Raw genomic sequence first — 21,364 nt, forward strand, 5'->3', positions numbered from 1 at the left:
TACAAAGCTACAGTAATCAAGACAATATGGTACTGGCACAAAAACAGAAACATAGATCAATGGAACAAGATAGAAAGCCCAGAGATTAACCCACGCACCTATGGTCAACTAATCTATGACAAAGGAGGCAAAGATATACAATGGAGAAAAGACAGTCTCTTCAATAAGTGGTGCTGGGAAAACTGGACAGCTACATGTAAAAGAATGAAATTAGAACACTCCCTAACACCATACACAAAAATAAACTCAAAATGGATTAGAGACCTAAATATAAGACTGGACACTATAAAACTCTTAGAGGAAAACATAGGAAGAACACTCTTTGACATAAATCACAGCAAGATCTTTTTTGATCCACCTCCTAGAGTAAGGGAAACAAAAACAAAAATAAACAAGTGGGACCTAATGAAACTTTGAAGCTTTTGCACAGCAAAGGAAACCATAAACAAGACGAAAAGACAACCCTCAGAATGGGAGAAAATATTTGCAAATGAATCAACGGACAAAGGATTAATCGCCAAAATATATAAATAGCTCATTCGGCTCAATATCAAAGAAACAAACACCCCAATCCAAAAATGGGCAGAAGACCTAAATAGACATTTCTCCAAAGAAGACATACAGACGGCCACGAAGCACATGAAAAGATGCTCAACATCACTAATTATTAGGGAAATGCAAATCAAAACTACAATGAGGTATCACCTCACTCCTGTTAGAATGGGCATCATCAGAAAATCTACAAACAACAAATGCTGGAGAGGGTGTGGAGAAAAGGGAACCCTCTTGCACTGTTGGTGGGAATGTAAATTGATACAGCCACTATGGAGAACAATATGGAGGTTCCTTAAAAAACTAAAAATAGAATTACCATATGACCCAGCAATCCCACTACTGGGCATATACCCAGAGAAAACCGTAATTCAAAAAGACACATGCACCCCAATGTTCACTGCAGCACTATTTACAATAGCCAGGTCATGGAAGCAACCTAAATGCCCATCAACAGACGAATGGATAAAGAAGGTGTGGTACATATATACAATGGAATATTACTCAGCCATAAAAAGGAACGAAATTGAGTCATTTGTTGAGACGTGGATGGATCTAGAGACTGTCATACAGAGTGAAGTAAGTCAGAAAGAGAAAAACAAATATCGTATATTAATGCATGTATGTGGAACCTAGAAAAACGGTACAGATGAGCCAGTTTGCAGGGCAGAAGTTGAGACACAGATGTAGAGAATGGACATATGGACACCAAGGGGGGAAAACTGCGGTGAGGTGGGGATGGTGGTGTGCTGAATTGGGCGATTGGGATTGACATGTATACACTGATGTGTATAAAATTGATGCCTAATAAGAACCTGCAGTATAAAAAACAAACAAAACAACTAATACTAAACTTTCATTGGGTTATTTGTATGGAAATATGTTAATATAAATGTTTCAGACATTACATGAAATTTCTAAAAATCTTATATTTGTATTTGTATGGAAATATGTTAATATAAAGGTTTCAGACATTAAAAAAAAAAAAAAAAAAGGTAACAGGAAATGAGGACATATTTTAACTGGGACATGCAGGCTTGGACCTGACTTCAAGGTGGATTAGACCTGGAATTAAAAGAATGTCAAAAGGTGAATATATACTATACAGGTCTTTCATCTCCATACTTTTCTATACACAACATTCCTCTCCAGCAATCACCATAGAAAGCAAGATGTTTCTCACAACACTCTTTTCCCCAGTTAACCTCTCTCTCTAAATGAGAGGCAGGAGGGTATCAGGAAGTTCGCACACGTTCCCCAGTCCAGTGAATGTACTAAAAAAGAGAAGGGATTAAGGGATTAAAGGTTGAGTAAATTAACTCCCTCTTCAATTTATTTTAACTCTTAACTCCTTTCTCATATTTAACAGGGAACAGAATGAGAAACTATAGTAGAATGCAAAAAAAGCCCCAAATCAGTAACATGAAATGTATTATATTCTAGAGTCTAAATATCATTCTCTGGTGAAGAGATTAGCTACCAAGATAGAAAAGAAACAGGCATACATGGATCATTATCCATCACAGGCTTGACAGTAGAGAAGAAAGCCTGGGAAAATAGGATATTCACCTAACGAAGATGGAAGGAAGAAAAGAGAAAAGGAGGAAGGTAAGGAGGAAAGTAATAAAGAGAGAGCAAATCAGTGAAACAGGGCAGAAGCTAAACTGCCAAACCCAGAGCTGTCTCTAGGGATCTCCCTAAATTGATACCACCAGAAGTCCTTGTCAACTTCATCCTGACATTTGTTACAAATTTGAGAGCACGTAAATGGTGCTAAGGATACTGGCCAGTTGGGAAAAATCAGAAGTCCCTTCTGCCCAACAAGAAATGAACCCATTTATATGTAAAATTTATTAATTATCACAAAGCTCAAAAACTTCCTTCAAAAGGGTTAAGCACTTAAGGCACTTTGTTGATTTGCACTGGTATCTTAAAATAGTAGCTATATTCTATAGACCAGCAAATGAGGCTCTCTCCCTGACACTCTTTATTCAACCAAAAAATAAAATGTTATTTAGAAAAATGTAGTCTTAATGGTCCCTTTCACAGGCCAAATAAACATCCATGAACATCCTAGATAATTTTTTTAATTACCTGAAAAATATTAATCTCTTACAGATGCAAAAAGAACCACAGTCATTATTTTAACTCAATTCAACTTGTTAAATGCTTGGTTTTCCTGCAATTATATACTTTCATAATTCAAATCTAACTGATTTGAAGTTACTCCAATGGACTAAAATGAATCAACAGTTTTACTCATTTAAAGTTCACCTCTCCTTTTAGTGCTGTTAATGCATTTTAAAACTTTTTTAAAAATCAAATCCTTAGGACTTCCCTTGTGGCTCAGTGGTTAAGAATCCACCTGCCAATACAGGGGGCATGGGTTCAAGCCCTGGTCCGGGAAGACCTCACATGCCACGGAGCAATTAAGCCCATGCGCCACAACTACTGAGCCCACGTGCCACAACTACTGAAGCCCACACGCCTAGAGCCCGTGCTCCGCAACAAGAGAAGCCCCCGCAATGAGAAGCCTGTTCACCGCAACAAACAGTAGCCCCCACTCACCGCAACTAGAGAAAGCCCGCACGCAGCAACGAAGATCCAACACAGCCAAAAATAAATAAGTCAAAGTAATTAAATTTTAAAAAAAATCTTAAAACACAATTTATTTTGGTACTTGAGGTAAAGACCATTATTTGACCAATAAGTTTACAATGAATAACCTTAGACATATGCCTATTACAAAATGCAAGATTTGAATGATGTGGTTATTACTCCATCATTAAAGATAAATTACGACAACAAAAAATCTGAATTGCCAGCGATCTAGTGGTATTACATCAACTATTTTCAAATATAACATATTCATTCTTGTAAATAATCAATTTAAATAATACTGTAATAAGACTGGTCAAGTATAAACCTGAACAGTCTCACCTGTATGATGTGGGTCTGATGTTGTCTTTGCAGATGCTTCCAAGCAATATTTTCCCCTGTAATTATCCCCATGATTAATTCCTCTAGAACTTTCTTCAGTAGGCAGATTAAAACTGCATATTCTGGGATCATTTTGTGACTGCAGAAAAGTATTCTTATTTGCAGCAACCTAAAAGAACAAAATATGTATTTTATGCTGATATTAAACATAATTTCCCCTATTTTTACATAATAGATTCCTAATTTAAAATGTGAGCTACTAGTTTCTCATACCTAAATGGGTAATATTTAAAAATAAAAATTATAATTTTTATTGTTTGTTTTTTAAGCTAGTTTTATTACATTATAAAAGCTGAAAGACATCACAGAATGAAAATTATGCTTACAATTATAGTGTATTTTAAGCAACATATCAAATGAGGTTTTAAATAAGTCACAATATGCCATTCTCAGTCAACTGCTTTTTTTCTTGCTAAATTTCTCAATATTAAAAGAAACACTTAAATATTGTTAATTTAAGTGTGATAATGATACCTGCACTGTATTGCTGTTGTTGTTTTAACAGTACCTTATGTTTTAAAGGCAAATACTAAAATATTTACAAATGAAAAGATATACCTGGAATCTGAATCAAAATAATGAGAGGGGAAGAAGGGGGGAGGGAGCGGGAGAGGTAAAAATGAAGCAAGATGGGTCATAAACTGACAATTGTTCAAGCTGGGCGATGGGTACACGGGGGTTCTTCATATACTCTTTTCTCTATTTTTGTATACATATTAGCTTTCTGTTGCTGCTGTAACAAATTACGACAAACTTAGTGGCTTAAAACAACACAAATTTATTTTATAATTTTGTAAGTTGAACTCTCACTTGGCTCTTAACGGGCTAAAATCAAGGTAATCAGCAGGGCAGCATTTCTTTCAGGAGGTTCTAAGGGAGAAAACATTTCCTTGACTTTTCAAACTTCTAAAAGCTACCCAGATTCCTTGGCTTGTGGCCCCATTCTTCTACTTCAAAGCCAGTTCCTCTGCATCTCTCTGCCCCTGCTTCCTTAATCACATCTCTTTCTCTAACCCTCTCATCTGTCTCCCTCTTCTACTTTTAAGGACCTCTGTGATTATATTGGGCACATCTGGATAAGCCAGGATGACCACCCCCCACCCCATCTCAAGGTCCTTAACATTAATCACTTAGTCAAAGTCCCTTTTGCCACGTGAGGTAACATATTCACAGGTTCCAGGGATTAGGACATGGACATTTTTGGAAGGCCATTTTTCTCCTACCACAGTATGTTTGAAATGTTTTTTAAATAACAACTCACAATAACAGACACAGTCGTCATACCTCTACAAATATTCATTATAATAAATTTCAGAGACATTCAAAAACCTATCTGATAAGATTTTAAAGTAAGTCAGGTGAGGGAGGAGTCAAGATGGCGGTGTGGGAAGATGCGGAGTTAGCGTCTCCCCACAACTAGGGCGCCTGCCGGCCGCTGGTGGGGAATTCTGACTCCCAAGGAGACGGGAGGAACCCCAAGGTGAACTGGTAGGACGGAGGGGTACCGAGGGGGGAGAGGTGGAGGCCAGACAAGATCAGCGCCTCTGAGGCCAGGGAGATCAGGAGAGGCAGGTAGGAGGGACTCTCCGGGAAGAGCGGGTGAGGAGCAGAGGGCGATCATCTGGCCCTCTTGGGCAGGGGAGCCTGCTGAGCTCCCAGGCCGGTCCCCTGCCCTCAAAGGCTCCCCCTCTCCCCTCCTCCCCCCCCCCCCCACTGGCCGCATTGGTCCTGGGGCATAGGAGGAAGACTAGGGAGATCAGGAGAGGCAGGGAGGAAGGGCCCTCCCAGACCCCAGACCAGAGGAGCAGGAGGGGAGAGGAGGGCGTTTGCCCCACCCACTCAACCCCAGGAAGCCTGCTGGGCTCCCAGGTGAGGTTCCCTGCCCTCTGAGACCGGGGTGGGGGGCACAACTGGGCCCCTTCTGTTCCTTGAGCCTAATCCGCACCCCCAGGGCCTTTTCCAGCCCTGTGGGTCCTGATCATTGGCCAGGCCCACCACCCAAACTTCGCCCTTGCTTAGGCCCTGCTCTCCACAGCCAAGGCCTCCCCCACCCCCTTTTTTTTTCCTTTCCCTCCTCCTCTTTTTTACTATTGTGGTACTGATGTACCTTCTACTTGTTGATTCATCTATATTTTTATTTTTATATTGTTTCTAACGTATCTGTTAGTCTCCTAGTCTAATTTTATTTTCTACTTTGTTATTTTTCTCTTTTTTTTTTTTTTGCCACCACACACGGATTGCGGGATCTTGATTCATGAGCCTGGGGTTGCAGGAAGCTCCTGCGGTGGGAGCTCTGAGTCTGAACCACTGGACTAACAGAGAACCTCTGACCCCAGGGAATATTCATTGGAGTGAGGTCTCACAGAGTTCCTCATCTCAGCACCAATACCCAGCTCCACCCAACAGCCTACAAACTCCAGTGTTGGAAGCCTCAGGCCAAACAACGAGTAAAACAGGAACACAATCCCACTCATTAAAAAAAAAAAAAGAGATGGCAAAAAAGTATGTCACAGATGAAGGAGCAAGGTAAAAACCTACAAGACCAAATAAATGAAGAGGAAATAGGCCATCTACCTGAAAAAGAATTCAGAGTAATGATAGTAAAGGTGATCCAGAATCTCAGAAATAGAACGGAAGCATGGATTGAGAAAATACAAGAAATGTTTAACAAAGATCTAGAAGAATGAAAGAACAAACAAAGAGAGATGAACAACACAATAACTGAAATAAAAAATACACTAGAAGGAAGCAATAACGGAATAATGGAGGCGGAAGAACAAATAAGTGAGCGGGAAGACAAACTGGTGGAAATAACTGCCAAGGAGCAGAATAAAGAAAAAGAATGAAAAGAATTGAAGACAATCTCAGAAACCTCTCAGACAACACTAAATGCACCAACATTTAAAATTATAGGGGTCCCAGAAGAAGAAGAGGAAAAAGAAAGGGTCTGAGAAAATATTTGAAGAGATTATAGTCGAAAACTTCCCTAATGTGGGAAAGGAAATAGTCACCTGAGTCCAGGAAGCACAGAGAGTCCCATACAGGATAAACCTTACTAAAAACACACCAAGAGACATATTAATCAAACTAACAAAAATTAAATTCAAAGAAAAAATATTAAAAGTAGCAAGGAAAAAACCAAAAAATAACATACAAAGGAATTCCCAAAAGGTTACCAGCTAATTTTTCAGTGGAAACTCTGCAGGCCAGAAGGGAATGGCAGGATATACTTAAAGTGATGAAAGAGAAAAATCTACAACCAAGATTACTCTCCCCAGCAAAGATCTCATTCAGATTCGATGGAGAAGTCAAAAGTTTTTCAGACAAACAAAAGCAAAGAGAATTCAGCACCACCAAACCAGCTCTAAAACAAACACTAAAAAAACTTTTCTAAGTGGGAAACACAAGAGAAGAAAAACACCCACAAAAACAAATCCATCTTGTAAAAATAAAATACAGTGTGTGTGTGTGTGTGAACAAAAAAAAAAAAAAAAAAAAAACAAATCCAAAACAATTAAGAAAATGGTAATAGCAACATATATATCAATAATAACCCTGAAGGTAAATGGATTAAATGCCCCAACCAAAAGACACAGACTGGCTGAATGGATACAAAAACAAGACCCATATATATGCTGTCTACAAGAGACCCACTTCAGACCTAAGGACACATACAGACTGAAACTGAAGGGATGGAAAATGATATTCCATGCAAATAGAAATCAAAAGCAAGCTGGAGTAGCAATACTCATATCAGATAAAATAGACCTTAAAATAAAGACTGTTACAGGAGATAAGCAGGGACCCTACATAATGATCAAAGGATCAATCTAAGAAGAAGATATAACAATTATAAATGTTTATGCACCCAACGTAGGAGCACTTTAATACATAAGGCAAATACTAACAACCATGAAAGGAGAAATTGACAGTAACACAATAATAGTAGGGGACATTAACACCCCACATACACCAATGGACAAATCATCCAAACAGAAAATAAATAAGGAAACAGAAGCTTTAAATGACACAATAGACCAGATAGATCTAATAGATAATTATAGAACATTCCACCCAAAAGTGGCAGAATACACTTTCCTCTCAAGTGTACATGGAACATTCTCCAGGATAGATCACATCTTGGGTCACAAATCAAGCCTCGGAAAATTTAAGAAAATTGAAATCGTATTAAGCATCTTTTCTGACCACAATGCTATGAGATTAGAAATCAATTACAGGGAAAAAACTGTAAAAAACACAAATACATGGAGGCTAAACAGTGAGCTACTAAATACCCAAGAGATAACTGAAGAAATCAAAGAGGAAATCAAAAATACATAGAAACAAATGACAACAAAAACACGACGACCCAAAACCTATGGGACGCAGCCAAAGCAGTTCTAACAGGGAAGATTATAGCAATTCAATCTCACCTCAAGAAACAAGAAAAGGGCTTCCCTGGTGGCGCAGTGGTTGAGAATCTGCCTGCCAATGCGGGGACACGGGTTCGAGCCCTGGTCTGGGAAGATCCCACATGCCGTGGAGCAACTAAGCCCGTGCGCCACAACTACTGAGCCTGCGCGTCTGGAGACTGTGCTCCGCAACAAGAGAGGCCGCGATAGTGAGAGGCCCGCGCACCGCGATGAAGAGTGGGCCCCGCTCGCCGCAACTAGAGAAAGCCCTCACACAGAAACAAAGACCCAACACAGCCAAAAATAAATAAATTAATTAATTAAAAAAAAAAAAAAAAAAAAAGAACAGGCTCAAAAACTATTAAAAAAAAAAAAAAGAAACAAGAAAAATCTCAAATAAACAATGTAACCTTACACCTAAAGCAACTACAGAAGGAAGAACAAAGAACACCTGAAGACAGTAGAAGGAAAGAAATCATAAAGATCAGACAGAAATAAATGAAATAGAAACGAAGAAAACAATAGCAAAGATCAATAAAACTAAAAGTTGATTCTTTGAGAAGATAAAATTGATAAACCTTTAGCCAGACTCATCAAGAAAAAAAGGGAGAGAATGCAAATCAATAAAATTAGAAATGAAAAAGGAGAAATCACAACTGACACTGCAGAAATACAAAGGATTATAAGAGACTACTACAAACAACTATATGCCAGTAAAATGGACAACCAAGAAGAAATGGACAAATTCTTGGAAAGGTACAATTTTCCAAGACTGAACCAAGAAAAATTAGAAAATATAAACAGACCCATCACAAGTAATGAAATTTAAACTGTGTTAAAAATCTTCCAACAAACAGAAGTCCAGGACCAGATGGCTTCACAGGCAAATTCTATCAAACATTTAGAGAAGAGCTAACACCCATCCTCCTTAAACTCTTCCAAAAAACTGCAGAGGGAGAAACTCCCAAATTCATTCTACGAAGCCACCATCACCCTGATACCAAAACCAGACAAAGATGCCACAAAAAAGAGAAAACTACAGGCCAATATCACTGATGAACATAGATGCAAAAATCCTCAACAAAATACTAGCAAACAGAATCCAACAGCACATTAAAAGGATCATACACCATGATCAAGTGGGGTTTATCCCAGGGATGCAAGGATTCTTCAATATATGCAAATCAATCAATGTGATACACCACATTAACAAACTGAAGAATAAAAACCATATGATCGGGCTTCCCTGGTGGCGCAGTGGTTGAGAATCTGCCTGCCAATGCAGGGGACACGGGTTCGAGCCCTGGTCTGGGAAGATCCCACATGCCGCGGAGCAACTAGGCCCGTGAGCCACAACTACTGAGCCTGCGCATCTGGAGCCTGTGCTCCGCAACAAGAGAGGCCGCGACAGTGAGAGGCCTGCGCACCGCGATGAAGAGTGGCCCCTGCTTGCCACAACTAGAGAAAGCCCTCGCACAGAAACGAAGACCCAACACAGCCAAAAATAAATAATAAATAAAAGATTAAAAAAAAAAAAACAAAAACACCCAAATCCCCAAACAGATTAAAAAAAAAAAAAAAAAAACCATATGATCATCTCAATAGATGCAGAAAAAGCTTTTGACAAAATTCAACACCCATTTATGATAAAAACTCTCCAGAAAGTGGCCATAGAGGGAACATACCTCAACATAATAAAGGCCATATACAACAAACCCACAGCTAACATCATTCTCAATGGTAAAAAACTGAAAGCATTTCCTCTCAGATCAGAAAGAAGACCAGTATGTCCACTCTTGCCACTATTATTCAACATAGCTTGGAAGTCCTAGCCACAGCGATCTAAAAAGAAAAAGAAATAAAAGGAATCCAAATTGGAAAGGAAAAAGTAAAACTGTCACTGTTCGCAGATGACATGACACTATACATAGAAAATCCTAAAGATGTGACCAGAAAACTACTAGAACTAATCAATGAATTTGGTAAGGTTGCAGGATACCAAATTAATGCACAGAAATCTCTTGCATTCCTATACATCAACAACGAAAAATCAGAAAAAGAAATTAAGGAAACAATCCCATTTACCATTGCAACAAAAAGAATAAAATACCTAGGACTAGACCTGCCTAAGGAGGCGAAAGACTTGTACTCAGAAAACTATAAAACACTGATGAAAGAACTCAAAGATGACATAAACAGGTGGAGAAATATACCATGTTCTTGGATTGGAAGAATCAATATTGTGAAAATAACTATCCTACCCAAAGCAAGCTACAGATTCAGTGCAATCCCTATCAAACTACCAATGGCATTCTTCACAGAATTAGAACAAAAAATCTTACAATTTGTATGGAAACACAAAAGACCCCGAATAGCCAAAGCAATCATGAGAAAGAAAAATGGAGTTGGAGGAATCAGGCTCCCCAACTTCAAACTATACCACAAAGCTACAGTAATCAAGTCAGTACGGTAGTGGCAAAAAGCAGAAATATAGATCAATGGTACAGGATAGACTGCCCAGAGATAAACCCAGGTACATATGGGCACCTAATTTATGACGAAGGATGCAAGAACATACAATGGAGAAAAGACAGCCTCTTCAATAAGTGGTGCTGGGAAAACCGGACAGCTACATGTAAAAGAATGAAATTAGAATACTCCCTAACACCATACACAAAAATAAACTCAAAATGGATTAGAGACCTAAATGTAAGACTGGACACTATAAAACTCTTAGAGGAAAACATAGGAAGAACACTCTGACATAAATCACAGCAAGATCTTTTTTGATCCACCTCCTAGAGTAATGGAAATAAAAACAAAAATAAACCAATGGGACCTAATGAAACTTCAAAGCTTTTGCACAGCAAAGGAAACCATAAACAAGACGAAAAGACAACCCTCAGAATGGGAGAAAATATTTGCAAACGAGTCAATGGACAAAGGATTAATCTCCAAAACATATAAACAGCTCATGTAGCTCAATATTAAAGAAACAAACAACCCAATCCAAAAATGGGCAGAAGACCTAAATAGACATTTCTCCAAAGAAGACATACAGACGGCCACGAAGCACATGAAAAGATGCTCAACATCACTAATTATTAGAGAAATGCAAATCAAAACTACAATGAGGTATCACCTCACACCAGTTAGAATGGGCATCATCAGAAAATCTACAAACAACAAATGCTGGAGAGGGTGTGGAGAAAAGGGAACCCTCTTGCACTGTTGGTGGGAATGTAAATTGATACAGCCACTATGGAGAACAATATGGAGGTTCCTTAAAAAACTAAAAATAGAATTACCATATGACCCAGCAATCCCACTACTGGGCATGTACCCAGAGAAAACCGTAACTCAAAAAGACACATGCACCCCAATGTTCATTGCAGCACTATTTACAATGGCCAGGTCATGGAAGCAACCTAAATGCCCATCGACAGACGAATGGATAAAGAAGTTGTGGTACATATATACAATGGAATATTACTCAGTCATAAAAAGGAACGAAATTGAGTCATTTGTTGAGACGTGGATGGATCTAGAGACTGTCATACAGAGTGAAGTAAGTCAGAAAGAGAAAAACAAATATCGTATATTAACGCATGTATGTGGAACCTAGAAAAATGGTACAGATGAACCAGGTTGCAGGGCAGAAGTTGAGACACAGATGTAGAGAACAAACGTATGGACACCAAGGGGGGAAAACTGCAGTGGGGTGGGGATGGTGGTGTGCTGAATTGGGCGACTGGGATTGGCACGTATACAGTGATGTGTATAAAATTGATGACTGATTAAAAAAAGAAAAAAAAAGATGGCAATATAAGAACTCAAACTGCCATTGCCAATTTTGAAAACATAGGAAGGTGACCATGAGCAAAGGAATGTAGGTGGTCTGTCGAACCTAGAAAAGGCAAAGGAAACATTCTTAAAACCTCCAGAAATAAATGCAACCCTGCCAACACCTTGATCTTAGCCCAGTGAGACCCACGTTGGGCTTCTGACCTACAGATTTGTAAGATAATACATTTGCATTGTTTTCCTTTTTTTTAATATTTATTTATTTGGCTGCATCAATTCTTAGTTGCGGCACACGGAATCTTTCGTTGTGGTGCACAGGCTCTTCGTTGCAGCACGTGGGCTTCTCTCTAGTTGTGGTGCGTGGGTTCAAGAGAGCGCGGGCTCAGTAGTTGTGGTGTGTGAGCTTAGTTGCCCCGCAGCATGTGGGATCTCAGTTCCCTGACCAGGGGTCGAACCCACATCTCTTGCATTGGAAGGCAGATTCTTAACCACTGAACCACCAGGGAAGTCCCACATTTGCATAGTTTTAAGTCACTAAATTTCTGGTAATCTGTTACAGCAGCAATAGAAAACTAATACATTCAGCAATAAAAAGAAATGAATTACTGATACATGCTACAATGTGGATGAGCCTTTTGAAAAACACTGCTAACTGAAAAAAGTGAGTCACAGAAGGCCACATGTGTGATTCCATTTACATGAAATGTTCACAATAGGTAAATATATAGAAACAGAAAGTAGATTAGTGGTTGCTAAGGGCTGGGGGATTTGGATGGGCTGATGTGTATGAGGTCTCTTTCTGGAATGATAAAAATGTTCTAAAATTGGTTTTAGTGAGCACTGCACAACTCTGAACATAATAAAGACAACTGAATTGTAGTAGGTAGATTACAGGTATGTGAACTGTATTTAAATAAAGTTGCTTGTACAAAAAGAAACCTTATTTAAAATTAAAAACTATGCTTACATAGCTTTCTCCTTACATTGTGGCCAGAATTCTAAAGGAGTGTAGGATAAAATAAACAGATGCAGGCCAAAAAACACAGAGTCAAAAATCAATAGACGTTTTCAACAACAAAAAGACAAAACACCAGTTAAAAGCCAAGGACGTGAACAGATATTTCTCCAAAGAAGATAAGCAAATGGTCAATAAGCACATGAAAAGATGCTCAGCATTACTAGTCATTAGGAAAATGCAAATCAAGACCACAATGAAATACCACTTCACACCAACAAGAATGGCCATAATCAAAAAAAAAAACAAAACAAAACAACAGAAATGAAAACAGAAAATAACCAGTGTTGCTGAGGATGTGGAGAAACTGGAACCCTCATATATTGTTGGTGGGAATGTAAAATGGTTCAGTAGCTATGGAAACAATTTGGTAGTTCCTCAAAAACTAAACACAGAATCACCATATGATCTAGCAATTCCACTCCTAAGTATATACACAAGAGCACTGAAAACAGGTACCCAAACAGAAACTTGTATGCCAGTGTTCACATGAGCATTATTCATAATAGCCAAAAAGTGGAAACAACTCAAGTATCTATCAATAAATGAGTGAATAAACAAAATATGGCATATACATACAACTGAATATTACTTAACCATACAAAGCACTGATGTTCTGATACCTGCTACAACATGAACGATCCTGAAAACGTCAGGCTAAATGAAATAAGCCAGAGACAACAGGGCAAATATTTATGATTCCATTTATATGAGGTACCTAGGGTAATCAAATCCATGGAGACAGAAAGTAGAATAGTGATGACCGAAGGGGAGAAGAGGGAATTATTGCCTAATGGTTACAAAGTTTCTGTTTAGAGTAATGAAAAAGTTTTGAACACAGTGGTGATTTTTGCACAACAGTGTGAATGAAATTAATGCCACTTACCTGCATGCTTAAAAATGGTAAAATGGCAAATTTTATGTTATATATATCTTACAATAATAAAAAAAATAGAATATTAGCAGACTTTAATCTCCATAACATAAATGAATCAGAGAACTGTAGAGTAGCAGAAGTGTGGCTTGCCCATTTTATATATGCTCTATATAACCTTTATATAACTTCCATATACCTAAGACTAAAACAATCCTTCATCCTAGTAGTAAAGAATATATATTAAGACTGCTTCGGGGGCTTCCCTGGTGGCAGAGTGGTTAAGAATCCACCTACCAATGCAGAGGACACAGGTTTGATCCCTGGTCTGGGAAGATCCCACATGCCGTGGAGCAACTAAGCCCATGCGCCACAACTACTGAGCCTGCGCTCTAGAGCCCATGAGCCACAACTACTGAAGCCTGTGTGCCTAGAGTCCGCACTCCACAACAAGAGAAGCCACCGCAATGAGAAGACTGCACACCACAATGAAGAGTAGTCCCTGCTCGCCACAACTAGAGAAGGCCTGCACGCAGCAACGAAGACCCAGCGCAGTCAAAAATAAACAACTTTATAAAAAATAATAAAATTAAAAAAAAAAAAAACACTGCTTCGGGACTTCCCTGGTGGTCCAGTGGCTGGGAGTCTGCCTTCCAATGCAGGGGGCGTGGGTTCGATCCCTGGTTGGGGAACTGGGATCCCACATGCCGCGGGGTAACTGGGCCCACGTGCCGCAACTACTGGGCCTGCGCACCCTGGAGCCCTCACGCCGCAACTAGAGAGACGCCTGCTCGCCCCAGCAAAGGACCCCACGGGCCACAAAGAAGATCCCATGTGCCGCAATTAGGACCTGACGCAGCCAAATAAATAAACAAACAAATAAATAATGTAGATTTGTTAAAAAAAAAAAAAAGACTGTTTCAAGCACTTACTTTTTACAAGTATAAATGAAAGGAAGTGTCCAGAACAGTGATATAAAGCATTATTTATATGTTTTCCCTTTAAATTGCCTTATGTAAAGTTTTCACTTATTTATGTGGTACCTTTAAAAAGAACACTGATCAGAACAACTTTTTTTTTAACAAGAATCTCCACCCCTTCCCTTGCAGAGGTATTTTTCACTGTTACCAAAAGTTTATTTTACAGACCTAACCCAAGTTTATTTTATGTCGTTCCTTTAAAATATATATATTTAGTCATTATTTCTAAGGTTTTTAGAAGAATTTATCAGAGATACTGAAAATTCCTATAGGCATTAAGTATTATTACCTGTTTAAATGGCACTTTTTAAAAAAAATACATGCTTCTCTAGATTATACTTCCTTTACTGTTTTGTTTTGTTTTGTTTTTTTACCTCAAATAATTTTATATCTGAATTCAGCTTTGTAACCTCTTCATTAGGACTTGGATTACTTCTTGCTGGCGGTATAAATTTTAGCTTTTTGAAGGGATTCCCTTGAAACTGACTTGGTGCTGCCGATCGTCTCATATTCAGCAGTATTAACCTGAAAAATACCCAAAACAAAAATGATTTAATCGTAAGTCAGATTAGAATCACCTCCAAGTATATCATCACTACAATCATGACATCTTTAAAAATATAAGAGAATAAGCCTGTAAAAAGCCTTAGGAAACAAATTCAACAGCTGGTAACATTTTGTTTTCCATCACAAAAGGCTTCTGAAAAATATTTAAGATTTAAATTACATGGTGTAAACCTGAGCATATATTGTACCGATTTTGATAAAACTATAGATTAGATAATGATTATAAAGCCTTAAACTCAACTTAGATAGTAGTTTCAAAATCAAAAGAAACATAATTATTCACAGACATACATCGAGCATGTTGCTTTTTTTCTATTCCATTAATCCATAAACAGCATGAGGGTAGCAATCATTCTTGTTTTCTTCACCACTCTGTAAGCAGCTTCGACCACAAAGCCAGATACATTATAATCACTAAAGAATATTTTTGAATGAATGAATAAAATCCTGGCAATTAAAAGAACACATTTACAGTTCAGTTTCCTTTTAAAACAGTGGGATATTTTAAATATATAAATCATGAGACTAGACCCAGGTTTCCAAACTTTTGCTCAGTATTATTTCCACCAGGAACAGGTGAGACAGATAAAAAAGGCAAGAGCATTACATGCACACATCATGCTTCTGCAATGGATGGCAGTAAGCACTCTTATTCAAAGTAATCTCACAAAACACTACACAAGATATGGCATCAACAACGATGTACATGGCTACCAATATTATTTGTTTAATCCAGAAATTCCACTTCTGGGAATTTACCCTAAGGAATTACCAAAGATATACTCAAAGAATTATGTATAAAGGTAATCATGCCATTATTACTTATAGTAAGAGAAAAAAAGGAAATTTGAATATCCATAAGAAGGTACTAGATAAATAAGTTATGTCACATCCACAAAATGGAACACACTCTCTTCATACACCACTAAAATGGTGAGTAGTACTGCAGTTTCCCAAGCAAGCCGTGTTCTCTTTTCCTCTAGGCCTTTGAACAAACTTTCCCCTCTACAGTGCTGGGAATGCCTTTATGCATTTTCCTTTGCCTGATTAATTCCAATTTATCCTTTAGGACTCTTAACTATGAGCCCTCTTTATCTCTGCTCAAAGACTGGATTAGAGACCCTTCCTATGTGTGCACTACCCAAGCACTTTTCACACTGTAATGAAACTACCTATTAATTCCCCCAAGCTGTAAACTCCTGGATCAGGCATGAAGTCTTACATTCCATTCATCACTATATTGCCAGTACCAACACAAGAAGGCATTCAGTATTTGTTATATAAATAATTCTACAGCCATTAATGGGGAAAATATCACATTTTAAAAGAATGTTTAGGGACTTCCCTGGTGGCACAGTGGATAAGACTCTGCGCTCCCAATGCAGGGGGCCCAGGTTCAATCAATGGTCAGGTAACTAGATCCCAAATGCATGCTGCAACTAAGAGTTTGCATGCCACAACTTAGGAGCCCACCTGCTGCAACTAAGACCCAGTGCAACCAAATAAATAAATAAACATTAAAAAAATAATTAAAAACTGGTATCAAAAATACTTCCAAGTTAATAATAAAAAATAAGTCCTTAAATTAAAAAAAATAAAAGAATGTTTAATGAGAAATGTTTTTTATATATCAAATAAAAAATGGCTACAAAAAGCTATTTTAGCAAGGTTGCAAGATACCAGGTTAACATCCAAAAGTCAACTGTCTTCCAACATACCAGCAATGAATAAGTGGAATCTGAAATTAAAAACACAATACCATTTACATCAGCACCTCATAAAAATGAAACACTTAAGTGTAATCTAACAAAACATGTATAAGATCTATATGGGGAAAAATCAAAAGATTTTGGCTGTGAAATCTTTTGATTTCGCTGAGCAAAATCAAAGAACTAAATAAATGGAGAGATATTCCATGTTCATGGATAGAAAGACTAAATATTGTTAAGATGTCAGTTTTTCTCAACTTTATGGATTCAATACCATCCCAACTAAAATCCCAGCAAGTTATTTTGTGGATATCAACACACTGATTCTAAAGTTTATATGGAGAGGCAAATGACCCAGAATAGCCAACACAATATGGAAAGAAGAGAACAAAGAGAACTGACACTACCTGACTTTAAGACTTAACATACAGCTACAGTAATCAAGACAGTGTGGTATTGGTGAAATAGACAAATGAATCAATAGAATAGAACAGAGAGCCAGAAACAGACCCACATAAAGACAGTCTTTGACAAAGGAGCAAAGGCAATACAATGGAGCAAAGACAGTGTCTTCCACAAATGGTGCTGAGACAACTGGACATTCACATCAAAGAAAATGAATCTAGAAACAGACTTTACACCCTTCACAAAAATTAACTCAAAATGAATCAGAGGCTTACATGTAAAACGCAAAGCTATAAAACTCCTAGAAGATAATATAGAAGAAAATCCAGATGATCTTGGGTATGGTGATGACTTTTTAACTACAACACCAAAGGCACAATCCATGAAAGACGATAATTGATAAGCTGGACTTCATTAAAATTAAACACTTCTGCTCTGAAAAAAGGCAATGTCAAGGGAATGAAAAGACAAGCCGCAGACTGGGAAAAAATATCTGCAAAAGGTGCATCTGATAAAGGACTATTATCCAAAACGTACAAAGAAATTTTAAAACTCAACAATAAGAAAACAACCCAGTTAAAAAGTGGGCCAAAGACCTTAAAAGACATATCACAAAAGATATACAGATAGCAAATAAGCACATGGAAAGATGCTCCACATCATATGTCACCAAGAATGAAGAAAATCCAGAACACTGACAACACCAAATGCTGTTGAGGATGTGGAGCAGTAGGAATTTTTGTTCATTGCTGGTGGGAATGCAAAACGGTACAGCCACTTTGGAAAACACTTTAGCACTTTCTTGCAAAACTGAACGTACTTTTAACATAGGATAACTCCTTTCAACAAAGAGTTAAAAATTTATGTCCACACAAAAACTTGCATACAAATGTTTATAGCAACTTTATTCATAATTGCCAAACTTGAAAGCAACCAAGCATTCAGTAGGTGAATGGATAAATAAACTGTGGTATATCCAGACCATGGAATGTTATTCCACACTTTAAAAAAAAAAAAGCTGTCAAGCCATGAAAAGACATGGAGGAACCAAAAATGCATATTACTAAATGAAAGAAGCAATCTGAAAAGGCTACATACTGTATGATTCCAACAATGTGACATCCTGAAAAACTATGGAGGCAAAACCATGGAGACAGTAAAAAGATCAGTGGTTGCCAAGGGTTAGGGGAGGGGCAGGGATGCAAAGGCAGAGCACAGAATTTTTTAAGGCAATGAAAATATTCTGTATAATGCCCTAATGATGGATACATGTCATTATATATTTGTCCAAATCCACAGAATGTAGAATGCCAAGAATGGATACTATTGTAAACTATGGACTTTGGGTGCTTATGTGTGTCAACTGTAACAAATGTACCATTCTGGTGAGGGATGCTGATAATGAGGGAAGGCAGGGGTATATGGGAAATCTCCACCTTCCCCTCAACTTTGCTGTAAACCTAAAACTGCTCTAAAAATAATAAGTTTTCATTTCACAAATGGCTACCAAACATGTTCAGCATCATTCCAATTTTATAAAACAAAAAAAAAGACAAAAAAATAGTATGTGTGTTTGTACTTTTTAAAAGTCTAGAAAGCAAGGGGGCATGAGGAACTTTTCGGGGTGACTGAGATAACCTGCATCAGATTGTAGTGTGATTACAAGTTTGTCAAAACTCGTCTAAGTATACGCACTGAATTATAAACTGTAAATTACACATCTATAAAGATTTTTAAAAGACTAGAAAAACACATGCCACAACATTAACACTGACTATGTCTAGATGTTAGAATTACCAGTAATTTTTAAATTTCTTCTGAGTTCTTTCCTATGTATTTCCAATTTTCTACAAAAAAAAAAAAAAGAACTGCAGCCAATTAAGCTGTGACACGCCATCACTGATGGTTAGACATTTCCCAATTACAGCAACTTAAAAATGATGACATACATGAGTATTCGATAAATAACCAGGCTTTATATAGTTTGAGGGATTAGTAGTGGTGTAAGAATTAATAAACAGAAACCTCAATTAAAATACAGACCAGAGGGCTTCCCTGGTGCCGCAGTGGTTAAGAATCCGCCTGCCAATGCAGAGGACACAGGTCCAAGCCCTAGTCAGGGAAGATCCCACATGCCATGGAGCAACTAAGCCCATGTGCCACAACTACTGAGCCCATGTGCCACAACTACTGAAGCCCACGCGCCTAGAGCCTGCGCTCTGCAACAAGAGAAGCCACCACAATAAGAACCCCACACACCACAACGAAAAGTAGCCCTTGCTGGCCGCAACTAGAGAAAGCCCGCACTCAGCAACAAAGACCCAACACAGCCAAAAATAAAAATAAATATAATTAGGGCTTCCCTGGTGGCGCAGTGGTTGAGAATCTGCCTGCCAATGCAGGGGACACGGGTTCGTGCCCTGGTCTGGGAAGATCCCACATGCCATGGAGCAACTGGGCCCGTGAGCCACAACTACTGAGCCTGCGCGTCTGGAGCCTGTGCTCCCCAACAAGAGAGGCCACGATAGTGAGAGGCCCGTGCATCGTGATGAACAGTGGCCCCCGCTTGCCGCAACTAGAGAAAGCCCTCACACAGAAATGAAGACCCAACACAGCCAAAAAAAATAAAATAAAATAAATTAAAATAAATAAATAAATAAATAAAATTAATTAATTAATTAAAAAAAAAAAATACAGACCAGAGGCCAGACAAGGACGCTCTCACGCTATATGATGATAGCAGAGACCCAACAGGAAGAAGAAAGAGTCCTCTTCTTGCCTGCAAGAGCTCAGCCAATAAGACTGTCACAACTCAGCCAATGAAAAGCCACTACTGGGACTTCCCCGGTGGTCCACTGGTGGTCCACTTCCACTGCAGGGGGCACGGTGTGACCCCACCTCCCCCCAAAAAAGAAAAGTCACTATACCTCAAACTCTCAATTCCTCCAATGGACTCTGTTTACAATAGCCCTCTTAACTTCCTTTTCCCCCCCTCTATAAAAGTGCTCTCCTCTCCTTGTTGTGCAGGATTTGCACTTGGCTCACCATGGTTCCAGACCGCAAATTGCAATTTTTTGCCCATCCCGAGTAAACCCATTTTTGCTGGAGAAATAACTGGCAGTCTATTTGCTTAAAGTCAACATTTTGGTGGCCCAGACTGGGATCCAGAGAAGACCCCTGATGACTTCAAGGCTGGTGAGCAAACAAATGCAGTACCCACACAGAGTCCATTGATGCCCACTGCTTTTCTTCCTAACCCTGAGGTTCAAGAGTAAGTCTTTCTCCTGGATCTGAGCTTCCACCCTCTTTGTGTTTTGAAGCTCTCTAGGTTTTATTTGGGATCTATTTTAAGGGCCCATTCTTTCTATTTAAGGCCTTGTTCTGTCTGTGAGTACTCATTTGGCACTTGGCCTGACACCTTTAAAAATCAGGCTGTTTCAACTATAACTGCACTAGCCTTCGGCCTGATTCCTTGTGGAACAGGGGCTGTTTCACTGGAAATGTGCCGGTTCAGCCTTTGGCCAGATTCCTTTTGAAATGGGCTGTTCTGGTGGAACTGCACTGTTAAACCTTCGGGCTCATTCCTGCAGAACTAGGCTGTTTCACTAGAGCTTTGCTGAGCTGCCTTTGGCTTGGCTCCTGCATGGCTGAGCCACTGATAAAAGCAACAACATCAACATCAGAAAGGACTTCCCTGGTGGCATAGTGGTTAAGAATCCCCCTGCCAACGCAGAGGACACTGGTTCAAGCCCTGGTCTGGGAAGATCCCACAGGCTACAGAGCAACTAAGCCCATGTGCCACAACTACTGAGCCTGCGCTCTAGAGCCCACGAGCCACAACTACTGAGCCCGCGTGCCACAACTACTGAAGCTCACGCGCCTAGAGCCTGTGCTCCACGACAAGAGAAGCCACGGCAATGAGAAGCCCGTGCACCGCAATGAACAGTAGCTCCCGCTCGCCGCAAGTAGAGAAAGCCTGCGCGCAGCAACGAAGACCCAACACAGCAATAAATAAATAAATAAATAAATAAATAAATAGCTAGCTT

General features: G+C 38.8%; 1 protein-coding gene across 1 annotated transcript in view; it reads right to left on the minus strand.

Annotated features, from left to right (window-relative positions):
- The window catches only part of RAD54B (RAD54 homolog B), a 105,886-nt gene that overhangs the window by 78,092 nt on the left and 6,430 nt on the right, over positions 1-21,364 (minus strand). The window contains exons 2-3 of the mRNA XM_068525558.1: positions 15,012-15,162; positions 3,493-3,661 (exon numbers count right to left, since the gene is read on the minus strand). Coding sequence (XP_068381659.1) covers positions 3,493-3,661; positions 15,012-15,146 — 304 coding nt within the window. The 5' untranslated portion in view covers positions 15,147-15,162. The remainder of the gene's footprint in view (positions 1-3,492; positions 3,662-15,011; positions 15,163-21,364) is intronic.

This window comes from Eschrichtius robustus, chromosome 17, assembly GCF_028021215.1.
Source record: "Eschrichtius robustus isolate mEscRob2 chromosome 17, mEscRob2.pri, whole genome shotgun sequence".
In the NCBI taxonomy this organism is placed as follows: domain Eukaryota; kingdom Metazoa; phylum Chordata; class Mammalia; order Artiodactyla; family Eschrichtiidae; genus Eschrichtius; species Eschrichtius robustus.